At 40.0% G+C, this 26,632-nt stretch overlaps 2 protein-coding genes across 2 annotated transcripts in view; one reads left to right on the top strand and one right to left on the bottom strand.

Moving 5' to 3' along the window:
• LOC134209702 (uncharacterized) overlaps positions 1 to 26,632 on the top strand; it is a 256,607-nt gene that overhangs the window by 86,270 nt on the left and 143,705 nt on the right. Inside the window, exon 2 of the mRNA XM_062685711.1 lies at positions 21,112 to 21,312. Within this exon, the coding sequence (XP_062541695.1) occupies positions 21,229 to 21,312 (84 nt within the window). The 5' untranslated portion in view covers positions 21,112 to 21,228. The remainder of the gene's footprint in view (positions 1 to 21,111; positions 21,313 to 26,632) is intronic.
• Positions 1,732 to 13,570, bottom strand: LOC134209076 (uncharacterized). Its single transcript, XM_062685056.1, has 2 exons — positions 13,094 to 13,570; positions 1,732 to 3,459 (listed from the first exon to the last, which is right to left on the bottom strand). The coding sequence occupies exons 1-2, from the start codon at positions 13,568 to 13,570 to the stop codon at positions 1,732 to 1,734; spliced, it is 2,205 nt and encodes a 734-aa protein (XP_062541040.1).

The following is a 26,632-nucleotide window of genomic DNA, read 5'->3' as shown; positions in this document are numbered from 1 at the left end:
GCTCTGATCCTCTTCCCCCCTCCAGCGTTACGTCATTTGTAAAAGGCCTCTAACCACTCTCCACGCGAGGTACAAATAGAATCAATAATCAAATGACATTTAAGTGTGGCCTCTAATGTGCATTTATTGAGTTTATGTATGGATTCATGTCATAACTCTATTATTTATTTATTCAAACTAAGGCCGATGTGGCCTGTGCGGTATATAAGAGTCTTCTCCATTCGGCTCAGTCCAGTCTACGGAGGGTCCGCAAGTCATCTTCCACCTGATCGATTTACCTTGTTGAATAGCAGACACGAAAGACCATCACTTTGCCGTAACCCTCTGCGTGAAGGGACTCGAGAATGCCCCTGAAACTCGAACTACGCCATCACCCGATCAATAGATGATGCGTGGGCACGTTGTATTCGCGGCATTCCTGCAGTGCTTGGCGAATGGCGAACGCCTGGTCCGTGGTGGAGCGTTACTTCCCCATGAACTTCCTTGCAATTGGTGTTAGTCGGCGGCATAAAATTTGGGAGAGTACTTGTAGGTGGCGTTCAGCAATGTGATTGCACGGTAGTTGCTTCAATCCAGCTTATCGCCTTTTTTGTAGATGGGACACACGACACCTTCCATCCACTCGTGCGGCAAAACTTCCTCCTCCAAATGCTTGATAATGACTCAAAGCATCGCTCTAGCCAGTGCCCTTTCGTGTGTTATTAGCGCGGTACAGTTGCTCCGTCTCTTCACGGTCTCGATCTTCCTGCTGGCGCTTTTTCCTCCGAAAAATCGAGCTTTGTCTGTTCTGCGCCCGCTTATATCGTGCCTCGTTCGACCTCGTGCGGTGTTGCATCAATCTCGCCCATGCTGCATACTTCTCTTCCACTAACTGCTCACATTTGCCGTCATACCAGTCGTTTCTCTGATCCGGGGCACCGTGCCAAGTGCAGCGGTTGAGGCGCTACAAATGGCGGATCGAATATCTCTCCAGCCATCTTCAAGAGACGCTGCGCCTAGCTGCTCTTCCATTGGGAGTGCCACTTCCAGCTGCTGCGCGTATCCTTGGGCTAGTCTACTGTCTTGTAGCCGCCCAATGGTAGAGGTAGTGGTCGGATTCACGAACGCGTACGTTCGTGATGTCGGAGAAGAATTTACCGTCGATTAAAACGTGGTCGATTTGGTTTTCCGTTTCTTGGTTAGGTGATCTCCATGTGGCTTTGTGGATATTGTTGTAGGATTGCGGTTCGAGAGCTGATAGATTATCCTTAACTTGGTCTAGCCCTACGTTGTGTTCACCAACTGGACCTTTCTTTCACGTCCCACTTAAATTCTTCGGTTTGAAATAGCTTTGGCAAAAATACACATTTTGTTCATCAACTGATACACATTTTATTGGGTGGCACAGAAAAATCGCGCGCGTGCGGTTCAGCTTGTATTGGTGCTTTCTCACCGGCTATCGGTTAGCTACTACTGACTGACTATTGCTCGGACCAGTATTTACTGACCGGTACCTTTTCGTGTGTTGAGTGTTACAATGGTATTAACAATTTAGTGTAATGTGTTGTGCTTGTGAATGGGTATATAACAGATTAGGGTGTTGCATGGTTTTATAGAGGAAATTATTTTACTAATTTACTAACTCACTAATTGTACAAATTAACTAACAAATTTCACTAACAAATCTACTAACATTATCGGCCCCCTTGAAACTTGTTTCAACTGTTACTAACAAAATCACAAAACTAACATCTAGCAATCTTCATTAGTATCAACGGTATCGTCCGGTAGAGGACATATTCGATTTACAGCACGCCTGTAGGTCCCTTTGGCTGTTCTGACCGTGACGACGCGTACCACTCCGTCATCGCCAGGGTGTATCTCGGTTATCCTCGCCAAAGGCCACTGGAGAGGAGGCATGTTGTCTTCTCGAAGCACGACGAGGGTTCCAACGCGGATTGGACTAGGGCGAAGGTACTTGCTCACCTGTTGAAGACCAGTCAGGTACTCTTGGCTCCAACGTTTCCAGTACCATTGGAACATCTGCTGTCGTTGCTGATAGTGGATGAGGCGGTTTGAGGGTATGGCTGTTAGGTCGGTGTCAGGGACGGCATTCATTGACGTACCGATCAAAAAATGGGCTGGTGTGAGGGCATTTATATCAGTGGGGTCATCGGACAATGGACTAAGGGGCCTTGAGTTTAGGGCAGCTGCGATTTGTACTAAAAGAGTACAGAAGTTTTCGTGTGTCAGCTGAGTGGATAAAGTTCCACGAGATTCCCTTCTGTGAGAGTTCGGTTCCAATGACCCTGTTGTTTGACCCTGTTTGCTGTTTAGGTTCTCATAGAGTTCATGCAACTCGTTCTTAGCACCTTGAAAATTCGTGGCATTGTCCGAGTGTATCTCGTGTGGCCTTCCGTGGTGCCCGATGAATCTGCGGAGCGCCGAAATAAAGCCAGCTGTCGACAGGTCCATCACCAGCTCCAAATGAATCGCTTTTGTTGTAAAACAGACGAATACTGCTATATAGGTTTTTGGTGGGGCAGCTCGTCGATGGTATGGCTTAAGATAGAATGGCCCGCAGTAGTCGATACCAGTTTTTAAAAACGGTCGGGCGGGACGCACTCGAGCGGAGGGTAGTTGCCCCATCGGCTGCTGGGTTGGCTTAGGGTTGAAGCGGAAGCAACGCTGGCATTTTCGAAGGGTAGAAGTCACAGCTCTTTTACCATGAATTGGCCAAAACTCTTGTCGCATTACAGCGAGAGTTGCTTGATGTCCTCCGTGATGAATTTTTTGGTGATAAAAATTGATGAGCATGTGCGTGAAAACGTGCGATTGCGGGAGAACTGCTGGGTGTCGCACTGAGTAATCCTCAAGAGAGTGACGCAGTCGACCACCCACTCTTATAACTTCCTTATCCACGAATGGTCCAAGAAGCTTTAGAAATGATTTCGACGACACCTGGTACGTTTTCTTCAAGGATTTGATATCTTCTGGAAACGTTTCTTCTTGCACTAGACGTACGAGGGCTAATTTAGCCTTGTTGATCTCCCACACGGTCAAAAATGCGGAAGTTTCCCGTTGATCTGCTTTTCGACAGTTGGACGAAAATCTAAAGCACCATGCTACTATCCTGACTAGCGGTAGCAGCGTCGACCGCACGGAAAATATGGAGTTCGATTTTGTCGATGTGATATTGGCTTGAGTAGTGAGGCGAGGTTCGAGATCCACTTCCGTTGGCGTAGTCTCTGAAGATTCAGTCATCCACTTGGAGGGAGATTCCTTTAACCAGGACGGTCCATTCTTCCATAGCTTGCTTTGCAAGAAATCGTCGACTTGAACTCCTCGGGACACCAAATCGGCAGGATTTTCTTTACCAACAACATGCTTCCATGGGTTCCCGTATGTTGTTGTGGAAACGCGATTTGCTATGAAGGTTTTCCAAGTATTCGGTGGAGCCTTCAACCAGTTGTAGTGGACCTTTTGGGACCCGTGTCACCAAGAACAAATAATGTGTTGATCAATGTATGGTTAGAACAATAATGATTTTATTAGCGATTCTCAAATACAATTTTACCTACGGGAGACAGTCGAAGCCAGTGTAATTAGAAGGCCATTGGAGACAGCACAACTTAGTAAGTGGCACTAAAAATGTGTGCATTGCAATTTGAGGTCTCGGACTAAAATTGCTGAGACTTCATTGATGTCAACGAACGGCTTTGAGCGTTCGTTGTACATCGATTGAAAGTGTGAGAAATTATTAAAGGGTATGATGACATGTGTTATGCACATGCCACACCATCCCCCTATGGAAATGAATTGCTTCGATTATCTCTCACAAAAGTATGGGTACAGAATATCAATAACAAAACCATGTTTGATTAAAATATATTTTATGAAAACGAATTATGCATTAGTTAACTATATATAGAAGGGAACTTCTATGATATATCATTCCTCCCCCCTAGGCAATTTTTTCCACAAAATTGTAACAACCTTAGTAATGTAGATACTAGCTGAATCAGATTGGCATCTCATTTTTTTTTTCATTATATTTGTTTTCTTGATTTTTTTTTCTGTTTGTGAGGTTTTTATAATATTTTTGTGTACTACTTTTATTTAAATTTTAATTCTATTTGATATAAATCTAAATTGTACAATGGTACTTATTGCTAAATTCAAATAACGTGTAAGTTTCAATTCAAATAAGTTTTGTTGAATGTTTGGTGTTGTGTTATAAAAGGAACAAGAGAATCAAAGCCATTCACGCTATTGCTTAATGATGTTTTTGATTTCTGTTTCATTTAAGACTTCAATTGGGTTTTATAAATTATTATAGCAGTCTTCCTAAGTATCGTAAAGTCGTTTTGATTTGGGTTTTTTATCAATGTATGAAAAAAAATATGTCATTTGTTTGAATTGCAAGCTACTTTATATGTGTATGTTTTGAAGCAAAGTATTTTTTTTTATTTGTTGGGTGTAGTTAAAAACATCATCATTATCACCTGGTAACTGTAATTATTCAAACTGGTAACTGGATTATTCAGAACAAAAATATTATTCTTTGCATTTATCTATTGATTTGGAGAAGGCTATTAATAATTTGGAATCAACGTCAATGCTAATAGTCCTATACGTAGACATTTTGGCTTCTATATAATTATATATAAGTCTGAAATAAGATAAGAGAAATGCTTTTCCATTTGTAACTGCTTCGTACACATGAAGTTGATCAGGCTTCTGTGTTTGAACGTTGCAATGAATAACATTTTCTTGTTTTTAAAGAATTGAACTGGCAATTAAATCAATTTAAGCGTCTAAATATGAGTTTTTATAAAGCATCTGGAGAAATTCAATCGACGTATATCATAATCATTAGGATTAGGAAGGTTCTCATAAATTTTATTCAATTTTTATTTCTTCTGTAGAATTCGTAACGTCTTACGAAATATACAATAGAAAGATTTATGTTATGAACAAAATAATATAATTAAGGACAGATGTGTCCGAATTCAATCATAGTTAATAAATATACAAGGACATTTAAATTTGTTTTATAACACGCTATCATAGCATAGCATAGCATAGCATAGCATATGTGATTGTACAAATCGTGGGTGGCTATACAATGCTCAATTCAAGCTCCATCCGGAATAAGGGCGAATGTCGCAAGAGAAGACTCTCCCCGTCGACCCCCTCCCCCTTAAACAAAAGTGACAAGCAGCAGATCTCTCTCTGGTTTATCACTTCAGAATGAAAGAAAACAATGCGAACTTTTAATTGCATATTATTCGGCAACTCGGCCGTACGAAAACCATTTTTTTGTTAAATATCTTGGCTGTGCATATGCACAGCATATGTTTCGAAATGGACAAATTGATATGAAATTTGCGAAAAAGAATCCACGTGTCTTGGAGGGACTCAGAACCCTCAACCTCCTACTCTCTAGATAGGCGTGATAACCCCTACACAACAAGACCACTTAAAGGTCACGTTTGCGGAAAAGCCATCAGAATCCAGTACCAACCTCCACCGCGGTTAGCTCTCTTTTTGCAAATTGAATATCTTTCGGATGCTTGATTTGTCCAATCTCCACATGTGCTTTACTATTGTATACCCACAGCCAAGCGAGTGCACATTGTTTATTAAACGAGAGGATCGCACTCCATGCCCCCAGGAACTGTCTGGGCGGGACGGTATAGAATGCGAATTCAATCGCACTCTGCTGTGCCAAAGGCTTGCTTGGCTAAAGCATTTGATGAGTTGATTGCCTTAACGTAAGCGGTCGCGTGTACTCAGACGACTAATGACGGTGAAAGACCGACACTTGATTACAATTAATTGCATATTATTCGGCAACTCGGCCGTACGAAAACCATTTTTTGTTAAATATCTTGGCTGTGCATATGCACAGCATATGTTTCGAAATGGACAAATTGATATGAAATTTGCGAAAAAGAATCCACGTGTCTTGGAGGGACTCGAACCCTCAACCTCCTACTCTCTAGATAGGCGTGATAACCCTACACAACAAGACCACTTAAAGGTCACGTTTGCGGAAAAGCCATCAGAATCCAGTACCAACCTCCACCGCGGTTAGCTCTCTTTTTTGCAAATTGAATATCTTTCGGATGCTTGATTTGTCCAATCTCCACATGTGCTTTACTATTGTATACCCACAGCCAAGCGAGTGCACATTGTTTATTAAACGAGGAGGATCGCACTCCATGCCCCCAGGAACTGTCTGGGCGGGACGGTATAGAATGCGAATTCAATCGCACTCTGCTGTGCCAAAGGCTTGCTTGGCTAAAGCATTTGATGAGTTTGATTGCCTTAACGTAAGCGGTCGCGTGTACTCAGACGACTAATGACGGTGAAAGACCGACACTTGATTACAATTAATTGCATATTATTCGGCAACTCGGCCGTACGAAAACCATTTTTTTGTTAAATATCTTGGCTGTGCATATGCACAGCATATGTTTCGAAATGGACAAATTGATATGAAATTTGCGAAAAAGACACGTGGATTCTTTTTCGCAAATTTCATATCAATGTAATTCATCAAATAACAACAATCAATAAATTGTAGTTTTGACAAAGCTATATATGCACAACCAAAAAAAACATTCTGAGGTGATAAACTGCAAAGAAACTCCCTGCCTGTCACTTTCATTTCAAATGAGGGAAGTCGACGAAGAGAACCCTCTCCCGCGACACCCGCCCACTTACCAGACAGAGCTTGAATTGAGCAATCTACCATATTGTAGCAAATTGGTACTAAGGATTAGTACCTTTTCCTATACAGTAGCAGTTATATACCTGGCCACGTCCTTACAATCACGAAAGGAAGGAAGGAATGTTAGTTCAACATCTACTAGTGAAGATGCAGGGAACCCATACTACCTTCATAGATGTCTCGGGAAGGAAAATTTGTGTTAGTGGGTAAGGTGAATAATAGGGAGCTCTATTCGACAATATAGAGCGTTTGTCAATAAAAGTATATGCTGAAAAAATAATAAAATATATTCATCAATTTACTTACGAACCGTCCAAAGGAGGACAAAATAACCTGGATTTTACAAATGTTTCGCGCGATCGTTCTGCCGTCCGAAACAAGAGCCAACACGCACTGAACTAATTAACTTTATTATTCACCGGCCGCGCAATGCAAAACACAAAATTTCGGCACATCGCGCGATTGTTCTGCCGTCCGAAATAAGAGCCAACATGCACTGAACTAATTAACTTTATTATTTACCGGCCGCGCAATGCAAAACACAAAATTTCGGCTCATCGCGCGATTGTTCTGCCGTCCGAAACAAGAGCCAACACGCACTGAACTAATTATTTTTATTATTCACCGGCCGCCCAATGCAAAACACAAAATTTCGGCACATCGCGCGATTGTTCTGCCGTCCGAAACAAGAGCCAACACGCACTGAACTAATTAACTTTATTATTCACCGGCCGCGCAATGCAAAACACAAAATTTCGGCACATCGCGCGATTGTTCTGCCGTCCGAAATAAGAGCCAACACGCACTGAACTAATTAACTTTATTATTTACCGGCCGCGCAATGCAAAGCACAAAATTTCGGCTCATCGCGCGATTGTTCTGCCGTCCGAAACAAGAGCCAACACGCACTGAACTAATTATTTTTATTATTCACCGGCCGCGCAATGCAAAACACAAAATTTCGGCACATCGCGCGATTGTTCTGCCGTCCGAAACAAGAGCCAACACGCACTGAACTAATTAACTTTATTATTTACCGGCCGCGCAATGCAAAACACAAAATTTCGGCACATCGCGCGATTGTTCTGCCGTCCGAAATAAGAGCCAACACGCACTGAACTAATTAACTTTATTATTTACCGGCCGCGCAATGCAAAACACAAAATTTCGGCTCATCGCGCGATTGTTCTGCCGTCCGAAACAAGAGCCAACACGCACTGAACTAATTATTTTTATTATTCACCGGCCGCGCAATGCAAAACACAAAATTTCGGCACATCGCGCGATTGTTCTGCCGTCCGAAACAAGAGCCAACACGCACTGAACTAATTAACTTTATTATTTACCGGCCGCGCAATGCAAAACACAAAATTTCGGCTCATCGCGCGATTGTTCTGCCGTCCGAAATAAGAGCCAACACGCACTGAACTAATTATTTTTATTATTCACCGGCCGCGCAATGCAAAACACAAAATTTCGGCACATCGCGCGATTGTTCTGCCGTCCGAAACAAGAGCCAACACGCACTGAACTAATTAACTTTATTATTTACCGGCCGCGCAATGCAAAACACAAAATTTCGGCACATCGCGCGATTGTTCTGCCGTCCGAAATAAGAGCCAACACGCACTTGTTTTATAACACGCTATCAGTGACAAAATTACTTTTGCCGATAAATAAATTTTCCTACACTCTATGACGTCCTTCTGCTCTTCATTAAGGTAGGCATCCGGGTAATAATAAAAAATAGCGTGCGCAGTCTAATCTGGTCCAATAAATTTAAACTTCAAACATTAGAGCTTGGCCATTATTTCTTCCGGGCATCCGGTAACCTTTTGATCCGGGCATCTGGGGCAATATTAAAAATTCATCAATAAATATATAAGTGGCTGCAGGCCTGCAAACCCTTTTTCTACTATTCGTAAGCACCCAGGCATTCCTCGCCCTGTATTTTAAGCCTTTTCGCATAGCTAAGGAGAATATAAATATTGTATTTACTAATTCTAGCAACCTCCTGGGGATTTTAAGCCTATTCGCCCAAGGGTTGAGTTAAAACCCATAATAAAACTTAATGGGTTTTTGATTTTTTTTTCGAATTTCTGGGGATTTTTAGCCTTTTCACCCATGAGTTTATAGGAAATAATAGATAATGCAATAGAACGGTTAGACGAAATGTATTATGAATGTACATCGATAATAATAAAATGACATATAAACGAGATGAACCCGCCTCGGGCTGAAATTTTCAATAATAATGAGTAATAATAATAATAAAGGACATATAATTTACGTTGTGCATCAATATATATTTGTTGTTTGAGTCACTTCCTCTGATTTGTTTTATTTTGGTTCATATTATTTCTATTAAATATTTTGTTGTTTAAATTTATAATTTATTTTTTTTATTCACATATTTATTTTAAAATTGATATTGTTTTTTTTTTTATTTTCATATTACTCTCACAACACCACAGTCACTAAGTTATCAATCATCATTTTATCTCGCACACATTATCCAAATTTATTTTGTAACTATTGTTTTATCCTTTTTCTTTTAGTTATTTACTTTCGCTGTTGTTCAGTTTAACAATTTCTCTTGTTATTTTTTTTTAGTATTAAAGTTTGATTAAAATAAAAATTAAGAAAGGTAGCTTTCGCAAATGTGCTTAGTACACTTATCATGTTTTGTTTGAAACTATTTTTGTCTTTCTCGTATATTTTTTTTTTTTTGCTCTACTGAAAAAAAAAGATTCAAATTTTGAGCGATATTCTGATATGATGCAAAAGCAAAAGAATTAAATTGAAAGTTTTATTGGTCTTTACATTTTTAAGGAAGAAGGGAAAATGATTAAAAATTATTAGAATACTATCGAATTGTTCTATGCAAAACGCTGAAATAATTTCATCTTTATTTTACTGAAATTGAGATTTTTGTTATTAATTTTGTTTAGAGTTATGATGATTCGTACGAATCATTATTTGTTATATTTGTAGAGTATTGTAGATATTTTTTTGTAGTTAAGAATTTTATTTGAATGTGTAATATGTTTAAAAAGATGGATACTAATTTATCCCATTTTGAATTGAAAGATTTAGTCCAATGTTTTTTTTAATTTTTTTATCACTGCAATGCTAATGAAAAATTATTAAAAATTATCTTTATAACAAAATTGTTTAGTAAAACAATAAATCATTATATATATCTTGGAAGGGTTTTGTTACTTTAATTTGAATGTATAATTTATAACAGTGATAAGTAATAACTATTTAACTAACATAAAAAAATCAAAGGGAAAGGTGTAGTGAAACGTATTTAGAAATTCATATATTTTAAAAAGTGATTCATTAAGTAATGATTTTATTATTAGAAAGAAAAAATCACTTAAATAAGCATTAGTATAAAAAGATGTTTCAGCCAAGTGCTGCGAACCAATGTAATAATGTGTAAAAGATTATAAGGGAGTATAAGAAAACAATTAGTTATCTAAATAACTTCTTTTTGCTAAATATTTGCAACATGGGAGCTATGAGATGAAGAACAGTTACCCTGTGTATTTTTTTTGTTTTGGTTTTGGATTATTGTAAATATTTTTCATACGTTTTATGTTTTATTCAATTTATATATATGTATTTTTTTTTGCGTTACATATTTAATATTTCATTCTGTTATTTTAGTTATATTTTATGAGAAATACAAACATATTATTTTTGCCCTCAAGAAGACACCAACCCCGTGTCGAAACGTTGGACAAATAAAATCTTGTTCCACTGCGTAGCCAGAAGTTGAAATAAGAAATTACAAAAAAAGGAAAAACAATCTGTTTTTACCTCGTTATATGTAGAAATGCAAAGGTGAAAATAAAAATTAGGAGTGTAAAAAGTTTACACATTTTGAAAACAAATGAAAATATAAGATGAGGAAATATATGCTTTTCAGGTCAGGAAATTATACATTGCTTATGCCTGGTCTGTTTTATAATATTATAGTACTAGTTTATTTGTGTAGTTTGGTCACCATTTTTAAGTACACACAGGCAACGGAAGACACGTTGTTTTATTATTGATATTCAAAACATGGATAATAGGATGTGGAATAACATTATTGGTGAATAATTGGTAGCAGATGAAATCAATTCAACTGTTAATATATTTTTACACAGCATCGTCAAATCTAAATAGGAACAGTATTTTTGCAATTGATAAGATGTACGAATACGTCTTGACCTCAAAAGTGTAGATTTTTATAAGTGCACTAAAACCATTTTTTTATTATGAAAATACTAATATATATACGATTTTTTAGCAGACTTTCTTTTCAGCTAAATTTATTTTAGAAATGTTGGGATAAAGATCCAAGAAAAATTAAATTTTGAAAATGCACACTATGAAAACTTATGAAAAACTATGGAAATGATGAAATAGTAAATAATTGATAACTTTCAAAGAAAGAACATAATAGTGCAACAGTATTTTGAATTATTTTTTACTAATGTTATTATTTTTATTCAAATAGCATTTGAAGGCATTTTTCATCTATTAAATATATCTCACGACGGTTAGAAGATAGAAGAAGACATACTTATCATATCTACTATAAATACGCGTTTGGTATCCTAACGAAGTCGAAGTTACCAGAAACTTTATCCAAGGATGCTCGCAGGTTTCACGAGTCTTCCTCGCGTGCTGTAACTCATTCTTCCGCCAGCAGCTGGACGTATCCCCGCGACGCCGACACTCAATCAGAGTATTCCCAGGTGAACCATATTTCGTCTCGAATGCACTTGTGTCTTCCGTGTGTCCAGTGCCAGCGAATCCGGTGAACCCGAAGCCATTTTGCACTGTTCGATACACTTACTCAGCACTTAACCTTCCTAGTGCATTGGGGTCCATTTCGACCCAAGCACACCCTAAACACCGCTGTAATCGCTGTTGGGGCCGCTCCTGGTTGCCGGATAGCCCTTTGTTGGGGCCGCTCCAGGTTGCCGTTCAGCCCTTTATAGATCAATCACCACGGGGACGACTTCATATACCATCTTTGGTAACAATTCTTAATGTATTTTCCACTAAACGCGCGATCTTTAATGTCTGATTTCCATTTTTCAGCTTAACATTTTCGATAGTTTTTATCTTCTGCGGTCTATTTGATTACACTGCCATTATAATAGATTAAAATCACTGAAATAGGTGAAATTCGCCAAACTGATTTGCCAACTGTTTTTCTCCCAGATTATACTTTTTTTACTGCACACAGGAATCACGATCACCAGCATCTTAAAGGAAGCTTTTTCTACGTAGGCTTTATTTTCTACAATTTATAGTGGCCGACGGGGCGTCAGACCCCGCCGGCTCACTGGTCTTCAGTAACGTTCCACACTTTTTTTTCGACACACTGCTGTGATCACTTTTGATATGTTTTTTCACCTGTTAGTTTTAATGACTGCCGTATTCGGCCACTTGCTCACGTGTCGCCATGTAGTGGACCTTTTGGGACCCGTGTCACCAAGAACAAATAATGTGTTGATCAATGTATGGTTAGAACAATAATGATTTTATTAGCGATTCTCAAATACAATTTTACCTACGGGAGACAGTCGAAGCCAGTGTAATTAGAGAAGGCCATTGGAGACAGCACAACTTAGTAAGTGGCACTAAAAATGTGTGCATTGCAATTTGAGGTCTCGGACTAAAATTGCTGAGACTTCATTGATGTCAACGAACGGCTTTGAGCGTTCGTTGTACATCGATTGAAAGTGTGAGAAATTATTAAAGGGTATGATGACATGTGTTATGCACATGCCACACAGTGTAATACGACCATCGAATCCGACCAGAAAAATGACCGAACCTTGTCCAGTGTGGGAACGTCCACAAATTACGTAACGCTTAGAGGGGGAGGGGGGGTTGAGCTAAGTGTGACAATCCATACAAAATTTTCAGATGTTTCATACAAAAAGTGTGACATAGGGGGGAGGGGGGGTTGAAAATACCCAATTTTTGCGATACGTAATTAATGGATCTTCCCTGTGAGGGCCTTAACCACGGTTTGGTATAGAAGTGCCGCTTCTCTGGCTGCACATAATTCTAATCTGGGAATCGTCAATCTTTTCAGTGGAGCGACCCTAGATTTAGATGACAGCAACTCGATGCGTACGTTGCCATTTCCATCTTCAGAGCGAATATATAAGCAAGCCCCATAAGCGAGATCAGAGGCGTCGGCGAAGCAATGTAACTGTACATCAACGAATTCCGCGACGAAGGCAAATCGGGGAATGTTAAATTCGGCCAGTTTAGTCAGTCACCACCACGGGAGAAATCAATCCGAGCGGATCAAACAATCAAACTCCGTCTAGTCCAATCACGTCCATCGTCGCTAACGTTGAAGAGGAAGCGGAGTTGGTCCGCTTTAGGTTCCCATGTGATGCCTAAAATTTTAACTTTTTCGTCCGGGCTCAAATCAAAAGTAATGGTGAGATGAGTTCCTAATTGATCCTTAGGAATACCAGCCAAGACTTCAGAATAGTTCGAACACCATTTACGAATAGGAAAACCCCCTTTGGCCATCAACGATGTTAGGTCTTCCCGTAGAACTATCGCTCCCTCTACGTTTGCCGCACCTCCAATATAGTCGTCAACGTAGAAATCTTTCTTCAATGCTGCAGTGGCAGGAGAATTGCCTAAACTTTCATCGACTGCTAACTGTTGTAGTGCACGGGTTGCCAGATAGGATGCTGGTTTTAACCCATACGTTAGTGTTAGCAGCTCGAAGACTGCAATTGGCTCATTCTCATTGAACCGGAAGAATATTCTCAGGCGCAGAGAATCGTCTGCATCATGTACAACCTGCCTGTACATTTTTTCTACATCCCCCACAAGAGCCACTGCATGCTTGCGGAAGCGAACAAGAACATGGAGAAGTTCATCCTGAATAACAGGTCCCTTCAACAGAACATCGTTGAGGGAATAGCCACTACTGGAGCATGCTGAGGCATCAACACGGTAGCTCTGAAGTCACCCTCTTTAGTACCAGAAACTCCATTCCGATCATGAAATCTGTGACTCTGGAACTGATTGTAGAGCGAACGGCATGTTTCGCCACCAGCTCCGCTTGCCCAACTCCTGTGATTGGCACGCATATTGTCCGCCTCTTCAATTTGAGCATTTGACACAACCGTTCACTCATCACATTAACCTGCGAGCCGCTGTCCAACAATTCTCGAGCCAACTGCTTGCCACCATTCTGATCTTGTACCCATACAACCACAGTAGAAAGAAAAACGCTCGAATGCACGCTATACGATCCGGCTACAGCTCCTTCAGCAGCATCGTCTTGAGCTTCTTCCGCAGTTTCCGTTGCAACTTGCGCCCTGGCACCGTTATCCTTCCTCCCAGAAGTGGCAGATGAGCGATTGCCATTCGAACCATTGTTGTTGCTACCCCCACTATTGGTTTGAAACCCTGGATGAATGAAAGAGTTATGCTTCTTCCCACAGGTCTTGCAGCCAAATCTGGAGTTGCAATCACGCACCCAATGCCCGGATTTGAAACAATTGCTGCAAAGTATTTTGCTGTTTACAAAATCCAATTGTTCCTTAAGTTCGAAACTTTGGAATTTGGCACACCAAATCAGATAATGCTGCTCGCCGCAACATTGACACAATGGATCACTTCTTTTGCTCTCCATCGAAGTATGAACCGCCAATTTCTCTCGCTTCATCTGAACTTTTGGCTGTATACTGTTGACCTTGCCAGTATTGGACTGTACGGCTTCCAGAACCCTCGTTCTCTTCTCTAAAAAGTCCACCAACGCTACGGTTGGCTCCCTCAGTGATGCTGCATGATCCACCCATAGCTGCAGAGTGTGTGTGTCCAGCTTCAAGCACATTCAGTGGACAATTATCACTCCCCAGTGCTCAGTCCTCTCCCCAAGCTGCTTCAATACCTTCAGACGTTGATCGAACTCATCCACCAATCCATGAATCCGTACTGCCGACTCTTTTTCCACCTTAGGGAACTCCATTAACGCCTGAAGGTGCCGTTTCTTGAGCAGATATTCATTCGAGTATCGTTTCGCAATAGTTTCCCAAGCAATCACGTAGTTGTCGTTGGTGATCGTTAGAGACTCGATCAACTTGGCCGCTTCCCCTTTCAATGCAGATTTCAGGTAATGAAACTTTTGCACATCGCTGAGTTCTTGGGAATCGTGGATTAGCGAAACAAAAGTAGACTTGAAGCAAAGCCACCCCTTGTAGTCTCCGTCGAACTCCGGCAACGAAATTTGCGGCAGACGAACCCCAGTATGTAGCCCCAACGCACTGTTATTCCGCATAGAGTTCTCCAGGTTTGGCCCAGGTGCATGAGGAGCCAGTTTCTCCAAAAGCGACGACCGTAGCTCATAATACTGAGTCTCGAATTCACCATATGCATTATTAGTCTCTTGCTCAAACTCCCCCTTTGCATCCAACTCACAAATTTCCTCTTGTAGCTCATGAAAATCATCCCAAGTTGCCTCTAATTTGTCCAACCGTGGTTGAACTTGTCCTTGATTAGCCGCTGGGTCATATGTGGCTATAAATTGTAAATGCCGATGCAAAGCAGCAAAAATACGCTCGCGTTTATTTATTTTATCTTTAATCCTTCCAGCCATACCCACACTATCAGTATTACCGGAGCACGATGCAAGCAATTGTGCCGGAAAATATACAAAAGAGAACCAGACCGAGACCCACCGACACGGCTATGAAGCTAATGGACAGTCACTCACCTGTGACCTGTCTAATATAGGCCTTGTATTGTTCAAAAAAATCGCCAAACTCCGTCTTCCTTCACCAAAGTTGTCTCCTTTTGCTTAGATTACAGATCCAGCTCAAAAGTTATTTTTATCCCACGATCCGTTTCCACATACGTTGATCAATGAAATGAAGAGAATACCTTACGCATTGCTTCAAGCACCACCAAACCAAAATATAAATGTTGGACAGCTACTAACCTGTAGCCTGTCATCAACAGGCCCTGATTTTAATAAAATTTCTCGCCTCACACCGCCCAGGATCATTAAAGCATATAGAATTGCAGTACTAAACGCACTCCACCCAAGGATGTTATCGATCATTTAGTAATTCGCGTTCGATCATTTAGTAGTTTGTCAATAACTCATTCCAGAAGCTGAATTTCAAAATGAGTTGTATGGTGGACTTCTAGTGCGAAGGTTTTTCTACAACTCTGCCTTATGGTTCGTTGTTTGAATTCCACTAGTAACGGAGTTATAATTAAAGTTTCAGTAACTTAGACTAAATGATAACAAAATTCCAATCATTTAGTTTAAGTTACCGCAACTAGCGCTATAACTCCGTTACTAGTGGGATTCAAACAACTTTTCATAAGGCAGAGTTGCAGAAAAACCTTCGCACTAGAAGTCCACCATACAACACATTTTGAAATTCAGCTTCTGGAATGAGTTATTGACAAACTACTAAATGATCGAACGCGAATTACTAAATGATCGATAACATCCTTGACTCCACCAACAGATAAATCCAAACCAATCGAAATCCAAATGCTTCAATGCAGCTTACCACCTCCTGTTGTACTCATACCATCCGTGCCTGAGTTGCTGTTGATTGTACTGCTATGTTGCTATACGTTCCACCATCCGATGCAGCACAGTTATCCAGTCCCTCAAGCTAGAGGTAAACAGTAAGATGCGATGACGATCTCCCAACGACTCCGCCGTCCAACCGATATATAGAAAGGTAATCGAAAACAAACCAAAATAGCACCGACTAGATAGGATTAATATATTGGACAGGCACTCACCTGAGGCCTGTCTTCAATAGGCCTTGTATTGGTTTATAATCAGCTACCAGCAATATCCAGTCGGGCGAGGTTCGAATGTGTATACCATACCAATCCAACGATATAATCCGATCATCCACGTGTAGCTAACCGAAGTTAAACGATTGAATGTCAACAAACACTCGATCTAGCGTCTAGGTGCATGCGATCTTCATCCAGCCTCGTTTGTCTGTTTTCAACACCACGAAAGCGATCGCCTCTAACTGCACCACTCGTTAACGACAGCGACGGCCGAGATCAGCACCCGTAGAGTCCAGCGTACAATAGATAAGCACCCGTCGATACAGTGATGATAGCGTGCCACACCAGAAAGGAGAAAATAGATCCCAGTAGCACCGCACAGTGATAATTAAGCAATTAGGACCACCACTGTGGTCCTGTGGCCTAATTCAATTAGGCCTTGTATTTACAAAAACTCCAATCTCACGTAACATTAATCCTGATGCAACAAAACCACTGCAGCAAAATCCTTGATCTCCGTGCGAGATAATCCGTTGAATATGGAGAGAGGTACGATGTTGCTCACAGAAGGATGAAATATTTCGTCTTCACTTTTCGCGCTTCTTGTCTGCCAGCGAAAATGGTTCTGTCCACCATCCAAGTCCACCGAACAATAACCACAATTGATCCTTTGAGACCGATCAAACTCAACCGCCTATCCTGGTCACGGCACCAAATGTTGTAGGATTGCGGTTCGAGAGCTGATAGATTATCCTTAACTTGGTCTAGCCCTACGTTGTGTTCACCAACTGGACCTTTCTTTCACGTCCCACTTAAATTCTTCGGTTTAAAATAGCTTTGGCAAAGATACACATTTTATTCATCAACTGATACACATTTTATTGGGTGGCACAGAAAAATCGCGCGCGTGCGGTTCAGCTTTTATTGGTGCTTTCTCACCGGCTATCGGTTAGCTACTACTGACTATTGCTCGGTCCAGTATTTACTGACCGGTACCTTTTCGTGTTTTGTACATGTGTTGAGTGTTACAATGGTATTAACAATTTAGTGTAATGTGTTGTGCTTGTGAATGGGTGTATAACAGATTAGGGTGTTGCATGGTTTTATAGAGGAAATTATTTTACTAATTTACTAACTCACTAATTGTACAAATTAACTAACAAATTTCACTAACAAATCTACTAACAGATATTTTTGCGGGGAAAGAAGGTGCTTCGGACTACCATTCCGCGGGAGGCTGCGAAGTTTATGTATCGTTGGCCATTGTCATTCGATACGGTGTGCAGACTATCCGGTCCGATGAACGGTCTATACATTTCCTCCCTTCCTACCTGTGCATTCATGTCGCCGATGATTATTTTGACGTCCCGCAATGGGCATCCGTCGTATGTCTGCTCCAGCTGTGTGTAGAACGCTTCCTTCTCGTCGTCGAGTCTCCCTTCGTGTGGGCAGTGTACGTTGATGATGCTATAGTTGAAGATACGGCCTTTTATCCTCAGCTTGCACATCCTTGCGTTGATTGGCTGCCACCCAATCACGCGTTGGCGCATATTGCTCAGCACTATGAACCCGATTCCCAGCTCGTTGGTGGTACCACAGCTTTGATAGAAGGCAGCTGCTCGATGCCCGCTCTTCCACACTTTCTTTCCTGTCCAGCAAATCTCGATGTAACGATGTAATTCATCGTAGATCATCCTGTCGCAGCCTGCGATGCCTAGCGACGTGCAGTTCCGTGCTCCAAGCTTCTAACCGTGATCCTTTATTCGTCTCCTAGGGCTTTGCCGATTATATCGAGTCGTATTATCTCTTAATTGGGCCTGCGCAAACCTCCTTTCTCGTCGGAGGGCCGTCGAATCAGGTCTGTTTAGCGTCCCACCTGACACCAGGACTTAGGCTAGTGGGCTGTGAGCGGCACACGGTTGCTTTGGCGGAGCCAAGTAGCTTTTTATTGAAGCTTAATTGAACCCACTGTCAAACCCCACCACATCCTAGGCAGGCACCACAACTCGCAGATGGCCTGGGGGGATCGTCAAGCCCTTGGACATAGTCCGTGCTACTCCAGAAACATATTGTTAAATTAAACTTTATCGGAAAGATTAGTTTGTTCAAATTTAAAACGTACCATGCTCCATGCTTGTCAAAAGGGGCGCTCGATCGAGTGCGTCATAATTTCTATCGTGAGCAGTTATCTTATTATCGTCACGGCTGCCGTTGCTATATTTGTAGCTTTATTTTTAGATTATGTAGAGCAAACGTATTCGACGTGAAGTGACGAACTGGAACAAGTTTTTTTGCACCCGCCCCCGTCTAGCAAATATAACTCGGATATCAGTTGTCGTCCCGTGGCAACAATTTTGTGAAATAAATACACCGTAACGACACAGAAACTATGTTTTTGACGATTCCAGGTAGCACCTCGCTATGATCATCAATTACCAGCCTCAACAATTCGAAAGATCAAAGAAGCGTGAAATCAATCATCGCGCAAAGGTCAACCCTGTCAACGGAATCGTACCCATAGTGTGGTACAAATTGTACGCCGCATTCCGACTCCGACACCTGATAAGCGATCAATTTGTATTTCGACGAGGACGGGGTGCTGCTGGTACGACTGTGTTAATTGCCACGCGCTACTCAAACAACACGAGGTGTCACTTTTGCTGGAGTAGGCAGTTGCAGATAAGTCGCCACGATTGACCAGGCCACCATGTCCAATGTCGTGTACGGACTGGCCGGCCGGCGCGCGATGTGGTGCAGGGGAACATCGACGCCGGTACAAGCAATCATATCGCGTATCACGACTGCGCCATCAGTTCTGGCCCGGGGGCGCACGTTTCCTTCAATTGATTTGAAATCGTGCCGGCAATAGCGGAGGTTCACGGCGTGGCGTGCTGCTCTGCTAGCGAATGCACTTTGTCTCGCGTTTGTATACACATGTTGCCTGCTAGAAGCCATCAACCGCACGGTTTGGTTGACTGACGACGAATGGATGGACAGTTGGAAGTGATTAACGCAGTAAATGACATACTTCAGCGGGAGGCAGCGGAAGAATGCAGTCAAATGTCAAACATGTGTGGGGAAATGGAACTTTGTTGCACTTGAGAGTTGCAGTTGGGTGCAGGAGGTCGGGGTGTGATCAGATTTATTGAGATCAGAGTGATAAATGATGGAAACAATTATTTGAATTAGAAATGTTTACAAAAAATCTAAATTGTAGGAAAACTCTTTCAGTATCCATCTCACTGCAACAAATTCATTCCATCTCAAAACAAAGAAATAAAAAACCAGTTTTATCGGTTCATTAGTATCTGCATAATCCATTTCATAGAAAAATCTTGCATGCTTGAAATAACTATTTCGATGGTTGTATCAAACAACGAGCTTCAAACTTCAATATCGTTATCTCAACTTTTTCAACCGATCCGATTCACTTCTACAACCAATACACTGTTATTGTTGTTTGAATTCTGCACCGCGTGTTCGAAACAAAAATAGAATAGTTTTTCTGTTAATGAGGTATTTCACGATTTGGAGAAAACTTATGCTGGCTTCATGCAGCAAGCATGATGTACGGGTACAAGGATGACTATCTAGCGTACTGACTACTGAGGGGTGTGAGTCAAATCCGTCGATAGAAAATGATTAACACATTATTCGCATTCTTTCACTGCCTGTAAATAGGCATGCATATCGAGTTTTCAGAAAATGAAATATTATTTTAATGATAGGGTTATCGCTGGTATTTTTGCCAGCGTTTTTATTCCTGTTGTAGACCCTAAAACTAACAAAAGAGACACTTTTCTGCTTCGGAGGAATGAGCTGAAATAATGGAGCAAATAAACGTTGCTTTCATTGATTTAATCACCTATGACAAAAATTAAACTATGTACGAAATAACTGCCGAGCCCATATTATATCCCAATGGTTTTCAGGACGAGCCGACACCTTCACATTCTCTGCTGGATTATTTTTGAAAGATTATCCTGCCTGATCAAAACAACTTCTCACTATGAAAGCCGCATTCCCATGTTCTGAAACATCTAGCCGCGGCGTGTTGGCAAAATCCAGCCGCACACATGTTTTCCATGCGTTCGTTCTCTTTGCGCAAAGCGATAAAAGCAAACGAAAGAAGCGACGATGGAAACTCGTCACATGTGTGCCTAAATATTTCACACTGTTTGGTAACCAGAGGGGGAGTATGACCCAAAGTGTTAATCTTGAATTTAAAACGTTACAAACGTCTTTAGTGCATTAATTTTGTTGCGTAAAACATTTTCCATTATATTGTAAATGTAAAAAAATCATAAACTTGTAAATACGTTAATACTAATGTAATTAGGTGACACTTCACTCGAGAATACTTTTCAAAACACGGACATTATAAATATGTAGTTGAAAGGTAATTGAATTTGCCATTCTGAAGCATTTTTGATGTTCATTCCCTGAAGTACGAACCGCGATGCCCATCTCCCGATTGTGTAACCTTTCCATCTTGCACGGTTCGTTTGATTGGATAATTACCGACCATTAGCTAACCACAAATCCAAATTACTAATTACGCTAATTCTCCCTAATTTCAGATTCGCCGATTCCACGACGACGCGGCAAAGTTTTCCAATGTGTTCCCGCGAAAGCAGCTAGCCGTCGACGCGACCGGGAGTGGTTAGTTGCAGTGACATCAGATAGGATAGGACCAAATGCCAAGCAAAATGAATAATGTGCGAGCGATCGTCAGAATCGTGCGCATCTTGGCGGTTTTCGGATGGCTACCGTATCTGACGGTGAGTTTAATATTTTTGTGTATCTTTTGTCGAGGATTTCGACACGGGAGGTTGCGTAATATTCTACAACCCGAAGTGCATCCAGTGTTATTGTTTAATTTGAGCTTCCGATAACAACGGTTAGATAAGAAGACGATTTGCTCAACGTATTTGGATTTGGAGAATTGGGTGGCAATAAATTAATTTTGAGATCTGGAGATAAGACTAAATGCCTAATTTCTACAAAGTGATTAGAGGATTTGGGTTATCAGCGACTAGTGATAATGGATTTTTCAACTTGTTTACAGCATATCATTTATTTTTAAGTCGAATCTATAAATTAAAATAATTTCAAGATTCCCTTTGAAAGTGTAATCTTTCACCCATATGTATGTATGTCGATCATTCCTCCTTCACATTCTCATAAGAATCTATCCGCCGTCAGGACTAAACCCTTGACCTACACCAAAACCACTCCTAGTCTGTGTCACGAACTCACGGTCTTCCCAGGTAGATAAGGCGTACAAGCATTTATTACAAAATAAATACCACCGCCCCCTTGCATGGAGGGTGCTCGTGAGATGACGATTACGCTGCCTTGACTATACAAAAGAGGGACAAAATCTGCAAAAGGGGTACCAATAAATGCGCAACGAGAGCGGCTACACGAACGAACAGCGGACAAAATGTGAAAATTATAAAAGCTGTCATCTTGTTGGCTGCACTTTGTACACATGAAGCGAGCGTCCTTTCTGAATGAATGCAACTTATGAATGGAATATGAAAAAAACACGGAACGAATGAAAAAGTTGCTCGTTAAAGACGATGATTGGACTGGAATCGGCTTGTTGATGGATCAACAACAGGTATAGAATGAAATCAGGATAAGTGCTTACCTTCCCTTACCTTACCTTCTAGATAAGTCATGTGAAGATTCTAAGCTAGGGTAACCACTCCCAACGGAATTTTTTAAATAACGGGATTTCCTGAAGTATTTCTTAACACGGGACAAGCACGAAATACATAAGTTAAAACACTAATGGATATCATAAAACGTATGTTTTCGAAGTACGCTTGAAATTCAGCGAAAATTGCTAGGGTTGTGCGCTAGTTTGTCCATGACGCTGATTCCCGTCATGTCAAATTCTAATTCACTAAATACTCGGCACGATGGGGCACGTGACCCACCAAAATAAATATTTTGCCTGAAATTTAATTATATAGAGTAAAAGACCCAATAGTGAAGGAACTAAGTAAGTTCAATCAATATTTGTTTGGTAACACCAAGTCTGTACTTTATTTCACTTACCTCCAATGTGTATACGAAAGCTCGTCAATTAAAGTTCAAGTGAAAAGTGTTTTAATCGTATCAGAATCCATCATTGTTACCTAAAATGGTACCTTCAATTATTTGTGTGAAACCAAGACTATTGCCGAGAAGAACCGCTCCACTGCCATACATCCATGCTTCGCGAAATCCCGTACGTGAATGACCAAAAGAAGCCAAACGCTGCGCGCTTATAGCGGGTTGAGTGTTACTTGCAGTGCTCCCAGTAGCATTAACAGAACACTCACCTAGCACCAATAACCCAGCCTTTAGTTGAAGATTATATTTAACGTCAGGGACACTTTCGGTATCCCCCAATTTGTACAGTGTTCCAATAGTTGCGGTATTTTCTAATTTGTGTTCCTATAGTTGCGAATCCCATTGTTCTCATATAGGACTTGCAACTATAGGAACACTACCGCAACAACTATGCAGGAAAGGAAAGGATAAGGTATTTCAGTGATATTTTACCGTTTTTGATGGAATTGCTTGTTTGCTTTTGGTTAGCGTAATGACAGGTCAAAAACTTGATAGACTATCTGGGTTGCTGCGTTTAATACGTAAATATTGTGTAATAACAACACTACCGCAACTTAGTGTTGAACCTAATTTTAAAATTAAAAAACACTTTAATAAAGAATTAAAAAAAAAACACACAACCGCAACTATAGGAACACCCACGGCTATCGGAACTTTAATCCAAATTGCTCTGGAGAAAAAACCTGATTTTCCGCCATATTTGACGATTCGGCACGTGACACACCAAATCGGATATTTTTATTTTGAGAATTCTGCCAATACTTTCTCAAGAAATCCCTTTAGAAGTTCTAGGAAGAAATTTCCCTAGGGAATTTCTTCAGAACTTCCTCCAGGAATTCTTTCGAAAATTCTTCGGATTTATTTAACAATTCTTGCATAAATTTCTTTAACCTTCTGGGATTTTTTTAAATTCTTTCAAACTTTGCTTTGAGTATTCTTTCGAAAATTCTTCAGAAAATCCTTTACAATTTCTTTAAAGTATGCTTCTTAAATTTTATTTAGAAATTATTTTGAAAAATTTCTTCGAGAATTCTTTAGAAATTCCTATCGAAATTTCTTTACGAAATCCTTGCAAAAAGCTCCGAAAATTCCTTTAGGATTTTCTATTTCATTCTTCCTATTTCATTTTCAGCTAACTTTTCGGAATAATTCCTGCAGGAATTTTATTTCGTTTTACTAAAAAAAAAATCTGTAGAAATTTACAAAAGCTTTTCAGGAAGTTTTACTAAAGAAAAGGAGGAGTTTATAAATTATTCCTGGAGGAGAAAGAATGTCTGGAGGATTTACTGTAGTAATTGTAAAAGAAATTCCTTGAAGAATTTCCAAATGTATTTCAGGGGGAATTTCCGAAGAACAACCTGACTTGATTTGAGACAAGAATTTCTATGGGCGAGATGGACCGTGATCGGTCTTAGCCTCCAAATAGACAACACAAAAAAAGAATTTCTATAAACGAATTTCTGAAGGAAGGAATTTCCTAATGAATTATGAAAAGAATCCTCGGAAGAATTTCCAAATGTATTTCTAAACAAATTCCAATCACGCAGAAGAATCTTGCAAGATTGAAACAACTATTCCGATTGTTGCATCAAACAACGTGGATATTGTTGTTTCAATCTTCAATGTTGTTGTTTCAACATGTTCACATGCTTTATTCAATTGAACATTATTGTTGTTTCAATCTTGCATCGCATGATTGAAACAATAATAATATCGTTCTTTTGACAACCATTTCATGATTTGGAAAATCTGTATAAACTGATCAACATAGATCATCCTGTCTACATGAAGTAAGCACGGTGCAGAGGTAAAGTGGATGACTCTCACTCCCCATGTAACTAGTTCGATTCTGCTTCTGTCACTTTTTCCTCTTTTGTTGTTGTCATTATATTGTCGATAAAGTAGTTTCACAGCGTTTTCGAATGTAAAAACAACCATGAATATTGTTATTTTCTGATGTATTATTTGACAGTGACAGCTGGAAAGCATGGTTGAAACAAATATATTCGAGAATTGAATCAACTATCGCGTATGGTTGATTCAATCCTATTTGTGGTTGTATCAACAATAAATATTGTTATTCATAAATCAATGCAAAAATATAGTTGATTTGAAGCAGAATCCGGTTGATTCTACCGTATTTTTTCTCCGTGCATCGTAAATTTCTCCTCTCTCTTCAAGGAATTTCTTCAAAAATCCTCCGCAAATAAATCTAGAAATACCTTCAAAAAAATCCTTATGATTTCTTCTGGAAATGGCTTCAGGGATGTTTGCGAAAATTGGTTTAGGAATTCCTTCCAACTTTTTGCCTTTCTCGTACAACAAAGTTGTACCGAAAGGCTATAGGATTACTCCAAAAATGAACTTTTGATAGAAGGCCCGGAGACCCATAGTGTTATATACCGATCGACTCAGCTCGACAAACCGAGGTGATGTCTGTATGTGCGTAGATATGTGTGTGTTAGGGTGGCTCAATTAGACCTGTGCGCCGCCGCGCCACGCCGCCGCCGGTGGTTTTACTCGCGCCGCCGACGATTTTGGGTCGGCGCGCCACCGATTATAATTTGGCCACGCCGGTGACTAATCGCAATAAAAATAATCAATTAACTTAAGTCGAGTCGAGCCAAGCACGAGATTCAGTGTCTCGGTCTAATAATTGAGATAATAATTGGTACAGTTAATTGGAATAGTACTAAACTAGTCTTACGGAAGTTCATAAATGTTGTTAAGGTGGATCTCGTCAAAATTCAATTTCAAATCTATCTCAAGCGATGGTGTCCCTAAGTCGGTGTAGTGACATACCTTGTCTTGGTTATTTAATAGGTTGGTTGATTAGTTTGAAAGTTTGAATGAGGATTTATCTAGTATAATAATACATAAATTGTTAAACTGATCTTTGGAATGCGTTAAGCCAAGGCCTCATTTAGTCGGGCACCTAAACTTGTAGGTGACTCGCAAAATGGGTTTGTTGTGGGGCTTGGATACATGCCCAAAGCGTTCCCAATTCTTAAAAGATCTGGCATTGGTGCAGGAAAATTATTGCAGTTAAGAAATTTCAAGTCAAGTTGCACATTAGTTATTTTGACATTTTTTTTCTATTTATTTAAATCAACTTATTTAATCAGTTTTCTTTGTTTTAAGATTTGTGCTATTAGGATAATTGGCTTATAAGGCAAACTGATTTAGCAAAATAATTAAATCCCAACTGTGAATGCTTTACCGATTTTTTTGTTCCGACTCCCGAGTAAGTAATTCATATTTTGAAATCAATTTCTGAATATAACTGACATAACCACTTGCTGAGCATCAGCAAAGCAAATATTGCTGAGTAAATATTACGAGCATCAGTTAAAAACGCTTCTTATTTTCTTATTTACAGCTATTGTAACCCAGAACTGGGGTGTTGTCGCTTCGCTGAATAGTATTTAGTCAAATTATTTAGTTAAAACGTCAGGTATTTTCAAACATAACGAAAATTTAATCTAATTTTATTGTCTTGAAATTATTTAATACTGTATTCCAAAAGCCTTATTGTGAAATTCCTGGAATTTCTGAGAATAATCGAAGAAGTGTCGTTCAAACATTCATTTATGAATTCCTTCGAAAAATACTCCAGAAATTAGTTCGGAAATAAATCAAGAAATTTATTTGATAATTCCTCCAGATGTTCCTCCGAAAAGTTCCTTTTGAAAAGCCTTAGAAGATTATTTTGTTAATTCTTCCTAAATGTTTTTCGGGTATTCCTTCGGAGATTCCTTACAACATTTCTCCGAAAATTCCTTAAGAATTTTCATTACGCATTTCTTCAGAAAATCTTTTACGAATTTCTTTCGGAAATTGCTTAAGGAATGCTTTCGGATTTTGTTCCACAAATTCCTACAATCTCCTTCGGAGACTACTTGAGGAATTCCTTTGGATGTTTCTTTAGCAATTCCTGTGAAAATTCCTTAAGGAATTCCTCAAAAAATTTCATTC

The sequence above is a fragment of the Armigeres subalbatus genome, chromosome 2, assembly GCF_024139115.2.
Source record: "Armigeres subalbatus isolate Guangzhou_Male chromosome 2, GZ_Asu_2, whole genome shotgun sequence".
NCBI lineage: Eukaryota > Metazoa > Arthropoda > Insecta > Diptera > Culicidae > Armigeres > Armigeres subalbatus.
The sequence above is the reverse complement of the archived record's forward strand: the minus strand, read 5'-3'. Positions and strand labels throughout refer to the sequence as shown.

Bases quoted from the DNA above. Each gene is read 5' to 3' on its own strand.
- LOC134209076 (XM_062685056.1), bottom strand. From the start codon at position 13,570: ATGTACAGGCAGGTTGTACATGATGCAGACGATTCTCTGCGCCTGAGA. The intron at 3,460-13,093 runs GTTAGCGACGAT...GGGTCCCAAAAG, and splicing joins AACTCCGCTTCCTCTTCAAC to GTCCACTACAACTGGTTGAA.